The following is a 21,856-nucleotide window of genomic DNA, read 5'->3' on the forward strand; positions in this document are numbered from 1 at the left end:
GCACTCTTGTCCTCATTCCTGTGGTGTGACAGTTGCTAGCTGCTCTAAGACTTGGTGGCTGTAAAGCAAAAACAGTCATTGTAATCTGGGGGGGGGGGGGAGAGGGAGAGAGGGAGAGAGGGAGAGAGAGGGGCAGTGCAGCCAGCACAGCCCTGGATTAGTGACTAGCAACAAAAAAGGTCAAGCCGGTGCAGGAGCCTCAACTGGTGGACTGTAGCTGCTGTTCATGCTTCTTGTCAAGGTGCAGTGAATCACCTCCATACACTGATGTTTGGCTTACTGAACTTCAAAGAGGGAGCTGCTTGTGCTCCCTTAGGTAGTGAGGAGATTCTGTCATCGTTGAGGCCCTCATAGTTAAGTCTGATCTAGAGGGAAGGTAGCAACTATGAAACCACAGTTTTGGATTGACAGGAAATTCTTGGTACCACCTTGGCCCTGGTCAGATCCTGTTCCCCAGAATAGTGAACAGAGCTATGTGACAGCCAGTTTCTTCCAAAATACTTTCCCAGAAGTCTAGATTTATTTTAAGCCAAAATACCCTTATTGCCAAAGCAGTATTTCTACTATAAGCCATGTTTGTTGACTGTCTGAAGTATGCTTGGAGAAAAGGCCACACTCTTCAAGCAGCAGGACACAAGGCAGTCAGTGTATGACAGAACCAAGGACTGCAACTTTAAAAATGGTTTATTGTTTCTTTAATACAATCTTAGTGTCGTGCCCCCCCCCCCCCCCCCCCCCCCGCGCGCTCTGTTTAGTCTGTTCTATCTCCCAATTAAAAAAACAAAACAAACAAAAACCAACCAAGTAGAAAGGCCTGTCAACAGGCTTGGGCTGCAACCAGCCAGCACTTGAGGCACGTCTTTTTTTTTTTTTGGTTTTTCAAGACAGGATTTCTCTGTGTAGCTCTGGCTGTCCTGGACTAGCTCTGTAAACCAGGCTGGCCTTGAACTCACAGAGATCCACCTGGCTCTGCCACCCGAGTGCTGGGATTAAAGGCGTGCGCCACCACCTCCCGGTGAGGCACGTCTTCTAAAAGCAGTGTCTCAGCTTGTCCATCAGTACTGTTGCCAGAAGCTGGGGTGAGGAGCCATGTCAGTTACAGTACAAGAAACATAGCCACTAACCAGAGGACTCAGTTGTAGTCAAGTAATATTTACTGTGTGGGTCTCCTGGAACCCCTTGGTGTGTAGCTATAAGGACAGACCTAAAGATCACTCACTAGTCCAAATCCAACATCTTAAGATCCATGTGCTTCAACAGAAACAGTCACCTAAAATGACACCAACTGGCAAAATGGTGTTGAGAAGACAAAGGAAGAACAGGATTACCTGCTGAGTGTCAGCTGCACAGAGAAGTCAGCATAGCAATACCAGAGTGTGAGAAGCTTTAGCCAGCAGGAGGCAGCTGAAGCACAGGCCAGAGTTACTTTGCCCTGTCTCTCCCTGCCTTAGTTCTGTTACATGAAGACATGTAAGAGCTGATGAGAAACTGAGACCTGACAACTTCTCTTAGGAGTGCTGTCTTAGACTAAGTCGGTCCAGGGTCCCAAACCTGCCAGTTCAGTAATAGATACTGTTTTGATAGTGTATTAGTTACAGTGAATAAATACCAAATCTCTTAAATCAGCTAGTTATGTGTGCTCACTGGGAAGGAAAAGGTCAGGCTGCCCAGGACAACTGGGAACCTGAATTTGTTGTGCTAGGCTTCTGTGATTTCCTGCCTCTTGCCAGGCTATAGATGGTCAACATCACACCAAGGGAACATCAGCCTGTGAGCTGTCTTAGAGTCCTACCTTGAACTTGTCCCAAGAAGAGGCACGTGCTGTAAGTGAGGGCTGGAACCGGGAATGAACTCGGGACACACATACCCTTTCCTTGCAGTTTCAGCTTTAGATGACTAACTGGTCACCTCAGCAGTGTAAGCAACTGACCGTGTGTCTTACCTATCACATTTGTCCTCTTTGAATAACTTGCCACTGTCCAGGAGCACACTTTATGGAAAGAGGCTGCTGGGGCCAGGCTTGGGAGGTCTGTGCTGATTGGCACAGTGTCTGGGTCTGCTCAGCTCTGCGGCTGCTGTGTTGCAGAGCTGGTGATCAGGTGTACCTGCTTGGCCTGAGAAGTGTCATCCCTTTGTCACAAAGCTGAAGACTTGGTATCATTGGCTATGGAGGCAACCAGCTTGTCCACCATAAACCCACAAGGCAGCGGTCACAGGACTGGTGGGTGGTTCTATCTGGAACACAGTACATACGGCTGCAGGGGCTATCTGAAGCTGGCAACATGGATGGACAGAGAAGCTTCTGGTCCCCGGGGCCGAGTGCGCATCTCTGCACTGGAGAACACGTTGCTGTTCTGTGCACGCAGGGCTTCTCGGCTGTGGGAGACAGGATGGCACTGATACACAGGCATGGGTGAGGGGCCTATTTAGTTTTTTCTTTTTTAAGATTTACTTTCATGTGTATGTGTGTGTTGCCTGCATGCCTGGTGCCTGTGGAGGTCAGAAGAGGGCATTAAATATCCTGGAACAGGAGTTATACATGGTCTGAGCCACCATGTGGGTGCTAGGAACTGAAGCTAGGTCTTCTCTCTGCAAAAGGAACAAGAGCCATCTCTCCAGGCCCTGCACCAAAGGTACTTAGAATGGCTCCCAAGTGCATGCCTGATACTAGGGCTCAATGCGGAATAGGGTTTGCAAGTTGGGCACATGTTTTCAAACTGCCCATCTGAGGGCTCCAGTTCACTCTCATGCCATCCCTGTAAGAAGAGGGTTCCCCACATCCGGGCTGCACATTCAACAGTGTAGCCCTTCTCTCCTTCACATTTTAAACTGAGAGTTAACATTCACAGTGTACCCAGATCATAGCCACACACCTATGTGACAGTTCAGTCAGCTCCAGTTTGCTTCCTCAGTCTCTGTCCCCAAGTAACCCCCACTCTCACTCACCACTTAGCAGACCAGTCTTCACTGTGACTCCAACACAATCATGGCACTGTGGCTGCTGGTCTGGCATTCACACTGCACAGTGCCCCCTGCAGACGACTTCTATGACAGACTCATTCGAAGGCTGAGCTCAGGTTATTGTGCACTTTCTACTGTATCTGCTAAAAGTAGTTTCTGAGGGTACTGCTGTGTAACAGGTGTGTACTCAGTAGTGTGAAGCACCTCCAAAATGTTGTTCCACCTCTATAACCTGCCAGCTGGGCCACTGTCCCAGGCACTGTCTTCTTACCAAGGTGGCATCATTTCAGCAGTCCTAGTGAATGTGTAGTAGTTTGAATTGACGTTCTGTTGATGAATGAACTTAGTTGAGCATTTTCTGTATGCTGACAAGCTGTCTGCATTTCCCTTCTGTGAATTGTCTGCTCAAATTCTTTGTTTTTATTAGCTTGTTGGCCTCTCTACTAGCAGGTATGTTTATACTAGTAGTCCTAGCTTTTGACCTAGCCATCACACTCACAGAGACACGCTCTATAGACTAACCAGCATCTGGGCCGCCAGTCACTGAGCTTCACCCGTGTGTGGCAGCAGAGTGCCACACTACCACCATTTGTGATGGGCTCTCGGAGAGGGTGTGTAGGGAACAGTGATCCTGGTCCTTTATAAAGGTGAGCCTTTAATGAGCCCCATTGGTGGCTTTTGAATCTGGAAGCCTATAATAACATTAAGTCTCAAAAAATAATATGGAAAAAAGTGGGAAGCAGTGCTGGCTGGTAAGGACACAACCATTCCAGTCGCATGCAGAGGGGGTATGCCTGGCTGAACACAGGAGTAGCAGCAATACACAATGTTCCAGCTCTTCATGGGGATGATCATGACAGGGCCTGACCTGGAACACTGTTGGGTGACAACTAGGGCCCTGCAGAAGATCAGATGAGAAGTCTGAAAGGGTAGCAAGAATGCCAGCTTTCAGTCCTAGTGGCCAAGCCTCAGAGTTACCTTTTCTTTTTCTCCAAAGCCAGCTGCTTCTGGTTTTCCTTCCCAATGTCATCTCTGATTGTGCTGAAGTCATCATCGTCATCAAACAGGAGATTCTACATTTCAAAACAATAAAGACCAAATTTTCAGTCTGGCCTACATTTACAACAGGCTTGTAGTAAACTATTCAAACTGACAAGATACTCAGACTTAACTGATTTTTTTTTTTCAGTCAGTATTTATATTTATTTGCATGTGGTGTGTGTGTAGGGAGGTGGGGGAGGGGGTACATGCACATATCATGAGCATGCCACAACATGTGTGGAGATCAGAAGACAACTTTGTAGAGTCTGTTCTACCCTTCCTATGGCCGGGAGGATGGCTTAGCAGTTAAGGACTTGCTGTTCAAGTCTGAGAACCTGAATTCAAATCTCCAGCAACTATGTGGGAAAAGTCAGGCATATCTACTCATGCTGGCCACCTCTGCACTACAGAGGTGAAGACAGGAGGACCATCAGGGCTTGCTGGCCACCAAGTCTAGTTCCAGGTTCAGCAAAGTGCTAGCGAAGGATACCCAGCGTCCTCTCCTGGCCTCTGTGCATGCACAGGCATGCATAGCTATACATACACACAAATGAATAAAATAAACTTTAAGTCTAGACTGGCCTGAAACTTACAATCCTCCTGCCTCCAACTCCCAAGTGCTGTGATTACTGGTAAAGGCACCATGCCTGGCTGTTTGCCACTATTTAATGTACAGTTAGATTTTTATGTTTATTGGGTGTGATGGTTCGTATTACCTGTCCACTTGACAGAATCTAGAATCACCTGGGAGAGGGGCCTGCCTGTGGGATGTCTTGACTGCCTGAACTGAGCTGGGAAGACCCACCTACTCCAAGTGGCATCACTCTCTGGACACAGGGTCCTGGACTGTAAGATGGAGAAACTGGGCAGCAAGCATGCACTCATCTCCGTTCCTGACTCTGGTTGTGATGTGACAAGGTTTCTCAGGCCCTTGTCCCTGGGACTTCACCATGATAGGCTCTATCCTGGTCCTGTGAGCTCCAATAAGCCCTTTCTCTCCAAGTTGCTTTTATCAGGGCATTTTATCAGAGGCAGACAGAGGATCTAGGACAAGGGTCCTGAGCAAGTTGGCCTGAGTCCTTTGATACTGTCCTTGGCAGGGTGGCTCAAGGCTCTGCCTCCCTCACAATGAATTAGCTGTCTTTCCCCTCTTTCTCATTCATTCTTTGAAACAATTTGTATAAAACAAGATTATCTGCTAAGTTTCTCTACAAAATATTTGATCTTTGTGCTTCAACATGGTAAATTCACTTTTGTTTTTGAGGATCGAACCCAGGGCCTTGCGTTTGCTAGGCAAGCGCTCTACCACTGAGCTAAATCCCCAACCTGGTAAATTCACTTTTAACCCACCTTAATGCCAATAGTGTCTCCATCTTTCAAGTAATATGGTCCCCCTTGCAAAGTATCTTGGTTTTTCTTCTTTTTCCTTTTGGCAACTTGCTGATTCTATTGGAAAATCAATAAAATTCAGCTTCGAAGTTTTCACTGGACTTTCTACCGCTGTGAAAAACTTGGTTCTAATGTCAAGTCAACCAGCTCTGCTTTCTCTGAGAAAGCCCAACTCACCCAGCTAGATATTGGAAGCCACTCAAACTTTTCAGGAAAGTATTTGGCAATTTCAATCTTCTCCACAGGGAGAGAATAGAAATCAGCCACTCTCTGCCTCAAGGAGCCAGCAGTCCATCCTCGGGTGGTGTCCCATACCAGGTCCATGGCCAGGGTGTAGGCTCTCTCACCAGGGATGCGTAGCTGTGTCCTCAGCAGCACATCCCGAGGGCTGCAGGAGAGCAAAGTGGGCACCAGGCAATAGGACAGAAAAGATGGATGCTGCAGGGCATCATGGACAAGGCTCCCCACCTCAGGTGTACAGCAGGACAGTGGTCCTGCAGCAGAGTGACAAGGGGCACATGGAAAACAGCTGTGCGGCACAAGGCTACCACTACTGTGAAAGACATTGTCAGAGTATGGTCACTCTAGATAAAGACTGGTTCAAACCAATCAGACTGTCTACTAAGAAACTTCTGGAGAAACATGAGAAATACACACATCACCCATGCTCATAAAATACAGGTTTATAAGCTTGTTGGAAAAAGGCTTAGTAGTAATTACAGTACTGGAAAAGTCATAAACAAGATGACCTGTTTTCATTTGCCAATTCAGGAGGCATCTAAATGATAAATTCAAGGTGGGTTTGAAGGTGAAATCAATACTCATGAGCTCTGCTTATGGGACCAGAAACCACCATGACCTCATTTTCAAGGAGATGAAAGCATTTAAGAGATTCAAAGTGTTCACATGAATTGGTCCCTAAACTCCCTGTCCACACATGTACTCTTAGAAAGAGACTGGGGTTGAGGGAAGGCCAGGCCTGGAGGGAAGGACACTTTCAGAACAGGCTGACCGTAAGAGCAATCTCACTGCAATGGGGGAAGGAAGACAGTGCTCACTGATCTTCTAAACATTTTCCCCATGTGCAAAAAGCACAAAATGCTCTGAGTTTAGATGACTTTGGGGTACTTCTTCAGTATATAAATAATCACTACATCACACATACTACTGCAGGTCTTGGGGCTACAGCAATGAAAAATGAACAGTTTGCTCTCACAGCACTTCTATAACAGACCAGGAGACAGACACCTGCAAATGCATCACTCAGCACGCCGTGTGTCAGTAGGGCAGAGTGACGGGAGCCGCTCTAAATCATATACCCTCCCTGGGGAGAGTTGTAGGGGTGCATCCCTTAATGCCTCCGGTTGCCAAGAGCTTAGTAATTACTTGGGGATGACAGAAAAACTAACACTCGCTGCTCTTAACACCAAAGTGAGTTATAAGGAAGCCACACAGATCTCTAGAACCCAATCTAGAGTTTTTTGAGGCAGGTTCTTGCTACGCAGTCTAGGCTGGCATTGAACCTGTGGTACTCCTGCTTCAGCCACACCCTGTTACAGTCGGAGTTGTTGGACTGTTCAGAAGCAGTGAGAAAACCACACTTCTGATCAACCCCTATACTTTCAGGGAAACTGCCATCCTGTGGGAGGTGTGCATCAGGCTTCCTTACCCCAAGTCCTCCTCTTTTTGAAGAAGCTCTAAGCAGAGCTCTGTTCTCCGGCCCAGTCTGTACTCCCTGGGTATCGAAACAGAGCAACTGAGTAAGTCACTAGGTTTTTCTCTGCGCCCCAGGCCCCAATTCTAACCCTTTCCTGAACAAAGGGGGTGCTGTCTGCATGCTGCAGTTGAGGAGCCAGGCTTTCAGAAAGCAGGAGCATCTACACTGTGGTGGCTGCCTCGAGGACACTGGGTCGTTCCTCACTGCGCATGGAGACCCAGCTCTGGGAAGACAGCCAGATGCCAATCAAACACCCCTTTGGCCAACGTTGGCTGGGTGCTTTTTGGTTGATAATTGGGCAGACATGAAAGAACATGTTAGGGCTGCTTTTGCTAAAGGAAACTAAAATTAAATGCTCCAAACATTCCCACCAGGGTTCTAGAGGTGGAGCAGCTGGTCATGTGTGTGCCCTGAATATCAGAGAGCTCTATTTCTTGAAATCCTTTAAGTTATGGTCTTGTGGTCTTTAGGGTACAGAGACAATGCACAATGCTATGTCTGACCTTACCATGGAGGCTGATAATTATCCCAGAGTTAACTTGGGACAAGCAGCTTATCCAACTATAAGTTCTTAGGGATGGGTTTTCTGGGATAATCTGGCTCATGGCACAGCTTCCCTCATAGACCCTGCTTGCCCCCTAACCCCTACAGTGGCAGCAGGAAGGTGGCCAGGAACCCATTGAGACACGTACTTGAGCTGCCGCCAGTCAATGCGCAAGAGCCTGCTAGGGCGTTTGTTCTCCACTGTCCAAACTCTAAGCAGGGCTGTAGACCGGACTGCAAGCTCTGAGACAGAGGTCAAGGCCATGGCCTAGAAAAAGAAACTCTGATTTTAAAAGCACTCCTAAGCATCTGAATGAAACACTACATAACTCCAAGGGACGAGCACTTCAGTGTCAGAGTGTCAATAAATCTATTAGAAACCACAAGAGTCTGGTGTGGTAGGACATGCCCACAACCACAACCTTAAGAGGTCTCCAGGAGGATTAGAAGTTCAAGGTCATCCTTGGCTACATGTTTGTATTCCAGGTCAGCCTGGGATTTATCATATCCTGCCTCAAAAACCCCCTAACATTACAGAAATATCTGTCATAAATGAAGAATATCCTAGTACTTTTTATATTCCTTTCACTGAAACAGACCAGAAAAATGAGCTTTCTGTTTCTAAATCCACGTTACAAAATATTTTATTATTTTTAAAATTTGAGACAGGCTTCTGCTCTGCAACCCAGTTTGGATAATCTTCCTGCCTAGCCTCTTAAGTAACTACAGGTATGTACTAGCACTCCTGGCTGAAATTGTTTGTTGTTGCTGTTTGTTGTTTTGAGACAGGGTCTCTCTATGTAGTCCCAGCTGTCCTAGCATTCACTGTATAGATCAGGCTGACCATGAACTCACAGAGATCCACCTGCCTCTGCTTCCCAAGTGCTAGAATTAAAGGCGTGCGTCATTGCACTCAAATTGAAAAACTTCTTAGTCATGTTTTTACAAAGCCACTTAAGGATCAATTCTATATGGGTGTGACTTACACACACAGAGCCTGCTTGTTCATCTACATGAACACAAGTATGCAAACACATCTGCTCTTCGGTTACCGAACTTTTGGTTTTGAACTAGTTAAAAGACTTTGACTCTAACAGGCAGGCCCAAACTGTGTGATCTAATTCCATAGGGGCAGAAAACGTCAAGCGCCTTTCACATGGGGGGGTAAAGCATGGAAAACAGCCATTGTGCATTAGTTTTTTGCCTAAAAATGGCCATCTTTAATCTTTCAATTGAGTACCAGGAATAAAAAGGTCTTCTCACTTGTTTTCATGGAAATGGAGCCATTGCTTTTCTCAAGGAGGGTTATTTCATTTCCTGGGGGACACAAAAGATGCCCACTGCAGGTCACACTAGGCACTGTGTCTGTCTCTGTAGTAGCAGAAGCAGTGTTCAGGGCAGTCTGACAGCACAAGCTGCTGTCTCAGCACTGTGTGAGACCCAGCCTTCCCATTTGCACGGTGACAAAGTGACACACAGACAACACACGTCCAGGTCAGCATCCTCATATAGTCAGCTCTCAGCTGACTAAGGGAAACCCATACCACACAGCTCGGAACTAATGACATTTAACAAGAGGGTCACAATGTACAAACAATATCAATGAACAGCTAAAGGGAATGCTTTACATGTGGTTCAAGAAGCCATGTTTCCTAAAAAGTCAAAATGAATATAAGCCCCAAGTCGCTGAGGACAGATCCAAACACAAGCCCAGCATGCCTGTGAGGACTGGTGAGTGGTTACAGAGCAATGGCACCAACAGATAGATACCACATTGTCTATGCTGAGCGTGGGCTGCCTGCTGATACTTACCCCTGACCATGGCATATAACACATGCCATATCAGGACAGACTGTAATTGGGGGAAGAGGAAATAGAAGAATACATTAATTAATATCTCCCTGGAAGAAGCCGTATCAACACCAAAGAATGCTTCAGGAAGGGGCCTGACCTTTGACTTCAGTTCCACCAATGTGGCCTCTTCTGAGATCTCCACATCTCCCAAGTAGAGGAGGGTAACATCTGCAGGCTCAGGGCCAGGAGCACCTTCAAAAGGACAGATGCATGTTTGGGAAGAACCTAGCCTTACTTACGTCATGTTTCTCAAGACTGTAAACAGGCTCACCAGAGTGCTGTCTGAACCTCTCACCTGATTCCTTTGCATCTGCTTATGACTTCACTGTTGGCCATTCAGCTGCTCGGCTTACACTTAATGCTGTCTCCCTGCTGGCTGCTTTCCCGATTCCTTCCTGCCTCACAGAAGACTGTAGGCCAGATACTCTACATTTTTTTTCTTTCTCAGAACACTTACCTGACCTTTTCCTGTGTTTCCCTGTGTGTGTGCATATTTATGAGCAAGATTTTCAAGAGGAGGCAGGCAGTTATGGCTTTTGTCTACCAGTGTCTGCTATGCTGAATGCTATACAGTAAAGGCTCAGTAAATATTCATGGAATGAAGCAAATCTTAACAAGAGGATCTATGTATGCTTAAAAATAAAACCCAAACCAAAAGACAATGCCTGGGTGGCGAGCACACAGATCCAGTATTTGAAGGCAGGTAGAGGAAGATCACTGATGTCTGGTCACTTTGATCTACTGACTGGGCCAGTCAGGGCTACCCTATCTGAAAACCCGGAAACATGATGGCGGTGAAGTGGCACAGCAGATTATGGTCCTTTCTGCGAAAACCAGGTGACCTGAGTTCAAGTTCCTAAGTCCATGTAAAGGTGGAAAGAGGAACCAACTCCACAAAGTTGACCTACAACTTTCACATATGCTCCAAGAAAACACACACACACACACACACACACACACACACACACACACAATGGGGGAACATGTCAAATGTTCTCTCATGGAAAATTAATAGCTAAAACTTAAGTTCAGGATATCCACACTCATTTTTTAAAAATTACATTTCTTGATTACTGTGGAGCACCCTGCTAACACATATTAAGAAATTGCAGGTTGATTCTACATAATTAAATGAAGTTCTCTTCCTGAAGTGGGTTTTAGTAAGTTGTTTGGCTGGCCTTGAACTCTTCATCTTTCTGCTTCAGTCTTCTGAGAATGGGGAGGACAAGTGCATCTACTACTACCAGCTTACCAGTGTTCTTATGTCCCCAAACACTCAAATTCTAAATGAAAAGAGTTCCCACTGTGACACAGAAGCACTATCCAAGGTGAATCCTTCTCTTGACTTTCTAGGAGAAACAGGTTGAATATGCTTTCTAAACCTGTCCCCTCTCTATATGTAATCATGATTTCTAGCACCTAGATATCTTCAGAACTATTGACAATGAACTCATACAATCTAATCAGAATAATTCTCTGCAAATGCCACAGCTGACACTTAGAGAAGAATTTGACTTATTTACATTGATTTTCTTATGGAGGTTTAAAACAAGAACAAATACCATTTGTTCTTCAAAGCACCAAAACAGCTCAAGGTTAAGTAAAAGATACAGTAACCACACCATATCCCTAAAGCGTTGGGCCTGCTAAAACACATGCATTCCCTTTACTCACACCTCTAGACATGAAGCACACTTGCTGTAGTGAAGTGGGACTCTGCAAAGGCAGTTCCCTTCCTGCTGGGGGTGTGTCCACCGTGATGCATGAGTTGCAGTCTGAATTCGACAGCAAGTTTCTGCTGCCTGTATTTCAAACAAGTCAGCTGTATGACACCCAAGAAGCAGCCCCTAGGTGCTTTGGTAAAGACTCCGAAAGGCAGGAAACTACGCAGGATGTGTCTGGGCTCCAGCTCTGGCTCTTACCTTTGTAGTCAGGGGAATGGTGAAGCCACAATTATGTAGGCCCATGATAGTAAGTGGGACTGTTGCCCTGAGGCCCTTGAGAACTGCCACATAAAAGGTCTTTGAAAAAGTACCAGGCATTAGTAATACTCAAGATCTTCATGCTAGTTCATATTTTGGTCAACTTGATACAAACCAGTGTCATCTGGGAAAAGGTAAACTCAATTGAGAAAAATGTCTCCATCAGATTGCCCGTAGGCAAGCAAGCATGTGGGACATTTTATTGCTTGATGTGGGTGAGCCCAGCCCACTGTGGGCAGTGCTACCCCTGCTACTGGGCAGATAGTTCTGCAAGAAGTAATCTGAATGTGAGCCTGAAAAGCAAGTCAGTAAGCAGATTTCCTCCATGGTCTCTGCTTCAGTTCTTACTCCAGGTTCCTGCTAGAGCTCCTATCCTGACTTCTCTCAGTGATGGATAATCATGTGAACTATGAGGCGTATTGACTTTTCCTTCCCAAGTTCCTTTTGGTCAAGGTGTTTTACCATAACAACAGAAAGCAAACTAGGGCAATTGCTAAGATCACAGCACTTCCCAGAGCTCACAAAGCACTGCTTAAAAATGGACGTTAGTTTGGAAGATATTATTATAAAGGAATGACTAGTTTTTGATTTTCAACTTGCCATATATACATATGATAAAAGGTAGATTATTAAATCTACTTGTTTTAAAAATGATAAATAATGAAATTTTTGTCTGATTTTGTCAAATATTAATAGAGAGGACATTGTTAATACATATAATGGAGTTTTTTTGTCTGAATCTGTCAAATGTTAGTGGACTAGACATTGTTAATGCAATTCTTGACTGTATATATTGTATATACTTATTGGATATAGTTTATCTTATATTAGTCATAAACTTCTTTTATTATTTTAGACAAAAAAAGGGGAAATGTGGTGATAGTGTCCCCCAATATATTGTGTACCCTAATAAACTTTTCTGGGGTCAGAGAACAGAACAGCCACTAGACAGACATAGAAGCCAGGCATGGTGGTGTACACCTTTAATCCCAGGACTTGAGATCTAATGTTCTGCTTGGAAAAAACACACGCCTTTAATCCCAGGAAGTGATGGCAGGAAGCAGAAAAGTATATAAGGCGTGAGAACCAGGAACTAGAGGCTTAAGCTCTTAGGCTTTTAGCAGCAGTTCAGCTGAGATCCATTCAGATGAGGACTCAGAGGCTTCCAGCTTGAGGAAACAGGATCAGCTGAGAAGTTGACAAGGTGGGGGCTGGATGTGGTTTGTTCTGTTTCTCTGATCTTTCAGCATTCACCCCAACATCTGGCTCTGTGTTTGTGTTTATTAATAAGACCTTTTAAGATTTGTGCACCATACACACACACACACACACACACACACACACACACACACACAGACACACAGACACACAGACACACAGACACACACACACACACACACACGTATATCTAAACTTTTACTTTATGTGTATGGGTGTTTTGCCTACAAGTAGTCTGTGCACATGTGCAGGCAGTGCCTGAGGAGGAGGTGGTCAAGAAGAGGGTGTTGGATACGGTGGAGAGGAGTTACAGATGGTTGTGAGCCACCATGTGGGTGCTGGGAACTGAACCCAGGTCCTCTGAAAGAGCAACAAGTGCTCTTAACTGCTAAGGCACTGCTCCAGCCCCGCAACCTGGCATTCTTTATGTAAGTACTGCAGCTGACTCCCAGGGCACTGTTCTTACCTTGGGTGGGAGCAGATCCCCAGCTGCTACCTTGAGGAGAGGCACAATTGGAGTGGTCCCGACTCTCCCAGTGTCCTGACAGTCTTGCAGGCTGGTACCACCAGATGGGCACCTTCAAGAAACCCTGAAGAACAGAGTGTTTTAAGACTGAGTCTTCAAGTCTTCACTTTCACTGCTAGAGAGTTACAGGCTGTTGTGCTGGGAACCAAACTTGGGTCCTCTGTAAAAGCAGTACATGCTGATTTCTGAGTCAACTCTCCAGCCTTCATATGTACATTTCTACAACGTTCTTTTGAGAAGAGACTGGCCAAATAAATTATAGGTCTAGGGATGTAGTGCAGTGGCAGAGTGAGACACTAGCACAGGCAAGGTCCTCCCTTCCATCCCCAGCACACACAACATAAGTACTTTCACAAAGTGACTACCATGCTAAGAGTGAGAAACTTCATATGTACACACACTTAGAGACAAAATACAAATGAGAAAACTAGGTGAAAGTCAGGCAAGGTGGCTCCTGCCTTTAATCCCACCACTTGGGAAGCTGGGGCAGGACTGCCATGAATTCAAAATTAGCATGGACTATATGCAAAATATGGTTTGTAGCATATAATCATTTGTGCAATGGGAAAATATGCACATGCATGTACATACATGTACACTGTATACATATAGGACACATACCTGAGTGTACACACACCAAAGTGTAAACCCTCTGCAGGCTACAGAAAAAATTGGATGCCTATGTGGAGGACTGGGATGGTGAGGGCTGGGAAGAGGAGACATTCCAACTTTTCTTGGTTCAACATTTTAGGTATTTGGAATTTTATATCATAGATCTATTCAAACATTCACTTTAAAGATCCTTGTGCAAAGTCAAATAACAGTCTATGAAATGATGAAAAAGAAAAGAACAGATTTGATATGTGATCCTCAAGACATGGTTAAGTGAATTTAAAGACAGAACACTAATGAAGAGATATGGCCCTGCAGTGGACAGTGCAAAGGGACATTAACTCGCAGCTTACAAATATGCACATTTGAAGCCCCTTTATTTTCTTCTCACCATCCCCCTGCTTCACCCTCACGGGACTCTAATGCTTGGCTACAGTCCATTTTCTTAGAAGGACACACAGGAAACAAGGGGAAAGACATGGCTGTGACTCCTGCTTTTCATTTTCATCATTTGACAACGGCTTTCTATGCTGTTTGAATGTTCTAATAAGTGAATGTCATTTATCTGGGTATTGGAATTTGAACATTTTTATTTTTACCTTTTTGCTTTAGAGATGAATAAACACTGGTCTTAAAAGCAGTGATATGCAATGCTTGTAAAAACAAATAAAAATCACAACACGTGTGGGGGCAGCAAAGTGGGCCTTTTTACTTTCTCAGAGGACTGTCATTTGGAATGTGTCAGTGGTACATACCTTTTTTTTTTTTTTTTTTTTTTTTTTTTTTTCGGAGCTGAGGACTGAACCCAGGGCCTTGTGCTTGTTAGGCAAGCACTCTACCACTGAGCTAAATCCCCAACCGGAATGTGTCAGAAAAACAATTCGGCAATACAGAGCAAAAAAGTCTTTTTAAAACATGCATACCTTTGATTTAATAATCCTACCTTAGAGAGTTTCAGTACTAAATATAAGAACAAAATTAAGGGCTGGGAAGATGGCTCAGTGCCTTTTCAGAAGACCAGTGTCAGGACCTACACAGCAGCTCACAACTATAACTCCAGTTCCAGGGGATCTGGAGCTCTCTTCTGGTCTCTGTGGGCACCAAGTACACACACGGTACACAGAAAAACATAAAGGCAAAAATAAAAATAAATAAAAAAAGCAAAACTTAAAAACAAGCTGAATTTGTAACACTGGGAATATAAGAAATTAAGAAGCAGAGAATGACTAGTTTGGATGTAATGATAATTTCTGGACTTTTGATAAGGTAACTTTTGATAGTAACTATAAAGCCTGGTATGGTAGACACGCCTTTAATCCCAGTACTCAGGAGGCAGAGTCTGGTGGGTCTCCTTGTGTTCAAGGCCAGCCTGGTCTTCACAGCTAGCTTCAGGACAGCCAAAGGTATATAGGGAGACTCCCTCTAAAAAATAAGTTAAACATAAAAATGGAGGAAATAAAATTCTCTATATAATTAATTTAACATATAATTTAAACTTAATTGTATACAGACATTTTAATAGATAATGATTTTAATTTTATTTTACATATAGCTATTTTATCTAGAAGTTAGGAAGGAAATTTGCCTGACTGGTAAGATTTTGGCCAAGTTGTCTATGTTTTTTTATGACTGCTATATTTTCTCATTTCCCCATCATCACAGTAATCGGAAAACAGTAACCATTACTTATGAAATGCTATTTAGAAACAATGTCTTACCGGAGGAGGAAGTTTTCCTTCAGTTAAAAGCAAAGTGTCCCCAGAACATATCATGAGCTCTTTCAGTGTTGCGTCCTGGGAACACAGAAATCCTTTTCGTCACTTACGACTTCTGAAAGGAACAACGAGACCACTGGGTCTTTTAAAGTCTCATGCTTCCAGCACTGTCTCAAGAAACAGACAATGAAGCAGACCCGAAGACAAGAGATGAAACAGACGACATGTCATAGCAGCATTATGTATCAAATGTGGCGCAGACCACACGGACCTTCTGGGGGAAAGGGCTGCACTTGGAAAGTAAGAGCAAAGAAGAAAAGGAATTCTGTGGTGAAAAAAAAAAGAACAGAGGCAAAGTCTGGGGTGACACAGCAGCCTATTTTGGTTAAGAGCCGAGAGAGGGGAAGGATCGGAGTAGACAGCACCAGGTGGCAAGCGCTGGCAGTGAGTACAAGAATGGACACTGGCTGAGGTGTGGGTACAAACAGCCACTAAGACAGTTTGGCCACTGTGGACGATGCTGCAGAGGAACACCTGGTGGCAGGGAAGCCGCTGAAGTAACTTAGTTAAGAGGGGAAAGGCTCAAGGGACAGTCTGGCAGTGCAAAGGGTCAAGGAGAGTCTAGAAAGGCCGGCAACCTTTGAAGGCCTGGACTAAGTCAGAGAAGGAGGGAGACAGTAAGAAGATGAGGATGGGGAAGACTGTAAAGCTTGGAAGGCACTGCTTTGAAGGCAGTGTATTTACTTTGAGATAAGTTGTTTGACACTGATTGGGGAACGGATTATGAAGGAGACGTCCAGGCATGATGGTGGACGCCTGTAAGCCCAGCACTTGGTAGGCAGAGGCAGGAGGGTAGGCGTTCGAGGCCAGCCTGGGGTATGCAGTAATACACTGCCTTTGGAGAACAACAGACAAGTGAAGAGGCTACCTAATTTTAGGACTTCAGGATTCTCTGAGGCCATTTCTTCCTCTGTCATCCAATACCACCAAGACTCAGTGGACTTTACTGACCGGGAAAGGGTATCCCAGTGGAAGCCCTGGTATGCCTGTTTGAAAGTGTTCTGCTGTGAACCACTGCTGATTCCTAGACAGTGGGAAGGCACACAGAGCTGTGCCGACCACAAGACAGCAGGAAGTTCGCGGGAAGAGGGGAAGTGCTGACCCAGCTATCTAAGGTAGAGCTTCATTTGGCCACCTGCTAAGAATGTGGGTGAGGAGGTCTAATGCAATTTAAGACCAACAAATGAACTAATTGGATTCCAACTACCTAAACATAATTCTTCCTGCTGCTGGACTATGTGGCTGGTTGGTAGGAGTATTTATTTACAGAGAAATTCTGAAATTAAAGTATGTGGGGGGGTGGAATTTCTGAGTGTCTTCAAAGGCTTTCCCACATCCGCATACCATTTGCTCTCTGAAGTTCTCACTGTGAACTACTACTCCTCAGGCATGCCTGCTCATCAGAGGGAATCATCACTCATGACAGAAATGCTTTTACCTAGCCCAGACTTGTCATTTATTAGAAAACCAGTTGGAAAAAGTGAACATAGATAGACACATCCACAGATTTTTTTTGTATTCTAAAGAATAAAAGCTTTCTTTAGAATTGCTTCCTATAAGGGAAGAAGGAATTATGTATGAAAATATGAAATAAGCTTAACCATTTTAAAAAGCAAATTGTAGAAAAAGTGGGCTAGCAAGATGGTTCAATGGGTAAGGGAAATTGCCACCCAAGCCAGGTGAACTTGGAACCCATATAAGATAGAAGGAAAGAAGTGACTGCATGAAGTTGTCCTTTGGCCTCTAAGGCCTGCTGTGGCACATGTGGCATGTCCCAGCTCCCCGTCACACACACAATATAAAAATCAAGTGTTTTGAACATGAGGAGAAAGGAGGATCTTACTTCTTCACACAAAGGCTCCCCGGCTTCATAGCACCAATCCATCTTCCTCAAGTGCCACTGCTCTCCTAGGAGGGAATCGGCAGCAAGATGAAGAACTCTAGAGGAAAAGCTGTAAGGGTATGCAGGAACAGCTTCTAGAGAAAAAAGGCAGCCAGTGCAGCCCCATCCAGTCACAGGGTCATTTGTGCTGAAATTATGTTCTCCACAATATGAAAAATACTAAGTTGTTCCTTCAGCTCTAGTTTGCTTTCCTCCCAGCAGGAACTTGTAAAAATCAAAGCCACATACTTACTGGGGATATGTTCAGGAGTAACACTGAGCTGCCAAGTGCAAGCTCCTGAGCCCTCCTACAGTCAGACACACAGTAAACTGTAAGAACACTGGGCAGAGTGCACTTGCTGCCATGTGGTGGCGTTTCCTTTGTGCCTTACGAATACATGTATACTAGATCACATATCAGTTCTCGCTTTCTTTCTCTCTGCCCCTGCCAAGTATGGAACCTCTTCTGAAATCCTTAGCAAGTTGAATTTGATGTTGCTGTCACAGCTGGGAAATTTCTAAGGTGTACAGGAAACTATCCCCACCTACTCAGCAGTTAATCCTAGGCATGTCCATCAAGGGCATGTGAGTATCTACAAATGTTAATACAACCTGACTAGAGCTCCGTTTTCAGTAGACTAGCTGCACTGGGGAAATGACACTTCCTTTAAAACTGTCCCTCTGTGGGAAACATGTTGAATGGCGGAAGGTAAAACCCTGATTGTGAAAGGACTAGCAATGTTGATAAGTAAATACACCTAACAGGCAGAGGGTATTACTTCCTATTTACCTCTAGATAAATAGGAAAGTCCAAGGTTTGACTCTCCACAGTACCCCTTTTTTGTAAGAACCTGACTAGCTGTTAGTACTGGTTTAAACACAGTTAAGATTTGTCAACTAACTTCCTTCTTGTTTCCTTATTCTTTTTCTTAGGGGCTGGGGGGGCAGGAGGCTGTAGAGGATCAAATCAAGGGCTTTGAACATGCTAGGGAAGTACTCCACCACTGAGATATGTCATCAGATATTGTTTTTTTTTTTTTTTTTTTTTTGAGACAGGGCTTTGCTATGCTGCCAGTCTAGCTTAGAACTGTTTTTGTTTTTGTTTGTTTTGTTTTTTGTTTTTTTGAGTCAGGGTCTCTCTACACATCCCTGGCTATCCTGGAACTTACTCTGTAGACTAGGCTGGCCTGGGACTTGCAGAGATCTGCCTGCCTATGCTTCTTCAGTGCTGGGGCTAAAGGTGTATGCCATACAACTTTTGATCTTCTCTCCTCTGCCTTCAAAGGCTGGGATTATGGGGATGGGGCAGCACCCTGGGCCCTTATACTAACTTTTAAAATTAATCTAAGTATCTTTTAAAAAATCGCTAACGAGTTTCACAATAGTAGCACAGGCCTTTAATCCCAGCACTTAGGAGGCAGAGGCAGGCAGAACTCTGTGAGTTTGAGGCCAACCTGGGCTACATACAGAGTGAGTTCCAGGACAGCCAGGGCTATACAGAGAAATCCTGTCTAAAAAAAAAAAAAAGTCACTAATGAGTTACAAGTGAACACCATCTCTTCACTGTACTGCACAATGACAAGAAGCTGGGTTCTGAGAGCAGAGAAATGCCCCCCATTGGCTGTCTGGGAATGTCTTCTAGCTGTTTGAAGCCTGTTTGAAGCTTCCTCCTCACAAACTGGAACTAGGTGGAGATCCTTATGCTGGAGGGCTGCTGCTGAGGATGAACAAAGCACTGCATATACACTGCATATACACTGCATGCACACCCACACACTGCATGCACACCCACACACACTGCATGCACACCCACACACTGCATGCACACACACTGCACCCATACCCACACCCACTGCACGTACACACACCCACTGCATGCACACCCACACACACTGCGTGCACACACACCCACACCCACTGCATGCACAACACACTGCATGCACACACTGCATGCATGCACACTGCATGCACACACACTGTACATGCACACACACACACTGCACACGCACGCACATACTACACGCATACATACTGCATGCATACACATATACTGCATGCATACACATATACTGCATGCATACACATACACTGCATGTATACACATACACTGCATATACATACACTGCAGGAGTGCCTTGCCTTGAGAGTATATTAACTTCCCTCCTGAGACAAAGGCTTGAGAACAGGAGAGCACTCTAACAGGTCAGTATGGTGCTCTGCTAAGCTCACTGACACAGTTCTGGGTGGGAAGCACATTCAATTATCCTCAATGTATCTTCTTTATTTGCATTATATTTTCTAATTTACAACACAAAATACTGAAATAAACAGGGTGTAATTAAATTTTGAATTACTGTGATTTTTAAAAAAATCAGTAAAACACCTGCCAGAACAGTTTCAGGTGGTAGAAACCTTAGCTTTCTTTCTGTTACATCTTTGCTGGATCCAATGTTAGTTATCTTTACTTAGCACTAATTTGCCATTATTTTTAGTATGCAAATAAGAACCAGAAGAATTTTTATGTATTCACAAGATTTAAGCTATTATTTTTTCCTCACACTCTGTAAAATATTTTTCCATAACTCCCACAGAAGGAAGAAAGCTTGAGAATTCATCAAGAAGCTTCCAGATAACTGTTTTAAAGCATGTGGATAAAATTATATTATCAGGGTAAATAGCTTACCTCGCTGACCTGATTTCTCCAGCATTATCTTTAAACACTGTAAAAAAAAAAAAAAAAAAAAAAAAAAAAAAAAAAAAAAAATTACCCTCAGTGTTAGTTTTCTGATTCTGATCTACATAGTGTGAGGAGACACCTGGATTCTAAGCCCAGGACTAATTAAAGTCTGATTATCTACTTCATTGTTCTTGGATAAAGACACACAAAACCTTGATTTTTCACAAGCTAGCTCTCCTCTAGGGACAAGGTAGGCCAATCTAGATAGAGAAACAGAGTCCCTGCCACTTGCAACCAGGGCTTAGTTTAGAGTTCTGTTAACAATACGAGGCCCTGTGGGTGGCACACACTTGTAATTTCAGTCACTAAGGGTTAAATAACCAGCAACACAGACCAAACCAGACATTTAATTTGCTGACTTCTTAAAAGGACAAACAGGGTACACATGACCAAGTTTCATATACACAACCTCTTAGGAATCCTCCAGCCTGAACTAACACCCGGAAATCCCATACAAACTCACAGGAAAGAACTGTGGAAGTTGTGACCTCACAGCACAGTGTAAAACACCAGACACTTAGAAAACAAAAGCATAATTAACAACACCCAACTTCCTCAGGAAAAACATTCCTAAACCAAACTCATCAACAGATCAAAGTTGGGGTGAAATTACTTAAGAGCAAAGAGAAGCAAAACCAGCTTCTCACCGTCTGTCAGTGACTTGAGGTCTAGTTTAAGAAGAAAAGTAGAACACATGTCTGGCTCTTGGGCCCCGAGCATCTACTACAGGCCAGGCAACCAGTTATTCTCTTGTAGAGTTTGCATTATGTAAGCAGGTGGATGAGGGCATATTTGTGGACTCCAGGTACCTATATAGGTAGCAAGTTCTTGCTTGTGTAGCCCTGTCTAGCCTGGCCCTCACTATGTAGCTCAGGCTGCTCAGACTTGTAATACTTCCACTTCAGCCTCCTGAGTGTCTGGATTATAGCACACCATGTTTAATTTTTTCCCTTCAAACACCCTTCTGAAATTTTGTAACCTTCCTTCCATAGGACTTCAGCTCTTCTTCCTGAAGTTCAATCGCCCCACTTTGGTAAGTGCACCTCAGTCTCTACAGTCGCTTCACTGTCTTTTGTGAAGACGACGTTGCAGCTTGGCATACACTTTCCTGTCCTAGACAGAGAACAGCACTCACTACAGGACGCCCTGGTCCTCCTCCTAGAACCCAGTAGCTAAGCCTAGCAGCTATGCCCTGGGTGGTGGGGCTGCTTGCTGCTACCGAGCTGCTCAGGGATTGTAAACTGTGGTAGAGAAGGAAAGCATCCATATATATATATATGTATGTTTTAAGAGAAAACAGATGCAGTCCATTCACTCTCCCAGTTTACTGAAAACCCCTTCTTAATGACAACATAAGTCTTCACTTGTTTTCTCAATACACTGAAACATACAAAAACAGTCAACCCTGCTGTGTGATATTTTTATGTATATTAAGTAGGAAATATATTAAAATGTTAATAGTAGTGGGATAAGAAACAATGAAGGATTTTAATATTTTCTTTTAAATTAATTTCTTGCTGTTCCGAAACAGTTTTCTGTCACTCAGGCTGGCCTGGAACTCCCATATAGATGAAGATGCCTCTTACACCTTCCAAGTGCTGGGAATGCAGGGGGTGCCA

At 44.3% G+C, this 21,856-nt stretch overlaps 1 protein-coding gene across 13 annotated transcripts in view; it reads right to left on the reverse strand.

Moving 5' to 3' along the window:
- Positions 1 to 965: 965 nt before the first annotated feature.
- The window catches only part of Usp40 (ubiquitin specific peptidase 40), an 82,619-nt gene continuing 61,728 nt past the window's right edge, over positions 966 to 21,856 (reverse strand). For 7 of the 13 annotated variants that reach the window (XM_036172802.1, XM_036172803.1, XM_036172801.1 and 4 more), the window contains 11 exons: positions 20,184 to 20,220; positions 17,462 to 17,526; positions 15,562 to 15,636; positions 13,172 to 13,295; positions 9,603 to 9,697; positions 7,801 to 7,919; positions 7,061 to 7,126; positions 5,569 to 5,779; positions 5,353 to 5,448; positions 3,940 to 4,034; positions 966 to 2,376 (listed from right to left, as the gene is read on the reverse strand). In XM_036172802.1, coding sequence (XP_036028695.1) covers positions 2,265 to 2,376; positions 3,940 to 4,034; positions 5,353 to 5,448; positions 5,569 to 5,779; positions 7,061 to 7,126; positions 7,801 to 7,919; positions 9,603 to 9,697; positions 13,172 to 13,295; positions 15,562 to 15,636; positions 17,462 to 17,526; positions 20,184 to 20,220 — 1,095 coding nt within the window. In that variant the 3' untranslated portion in view covers positions 966 to 2,264. Of the gene's footprint in view, positions 2,377 to 3,939; positions 4,035 to 5,352; positions 5,449 to 5,568; positions 5,886 to 7,060; positions 7,127 to 7,800; positions 7,920 to 9,463; positions 9,504 to 9,602; positions 9,698 to 13,171; positions 14,620 to 15,561; positions 15,637 to 17,461; positions 17,527 to 19,639; positions 19,725 to 20,183; positions 20,221 to 21,856 lie in introns of those variants that run through there. The other 6 variants (XM_036172812.1, XM_036172813.1, XM_036172806.1 and 3 more) reach the window with 6 other exon arrangements.

The sequence above is a fragment of the Onychomys torridus genome, chromosome 23 (assembly GCF_903995425.1).
Source record: "Onychomys torridus chromosome 23, mOncTor1.1, whole genome shotgun sequence".
Lineage (NCBI taxonomy): Eukaryota > Metazoa > Chordata > Mammalia > Rodentia > Cricetidae > Onychomys > Onychomys torridus.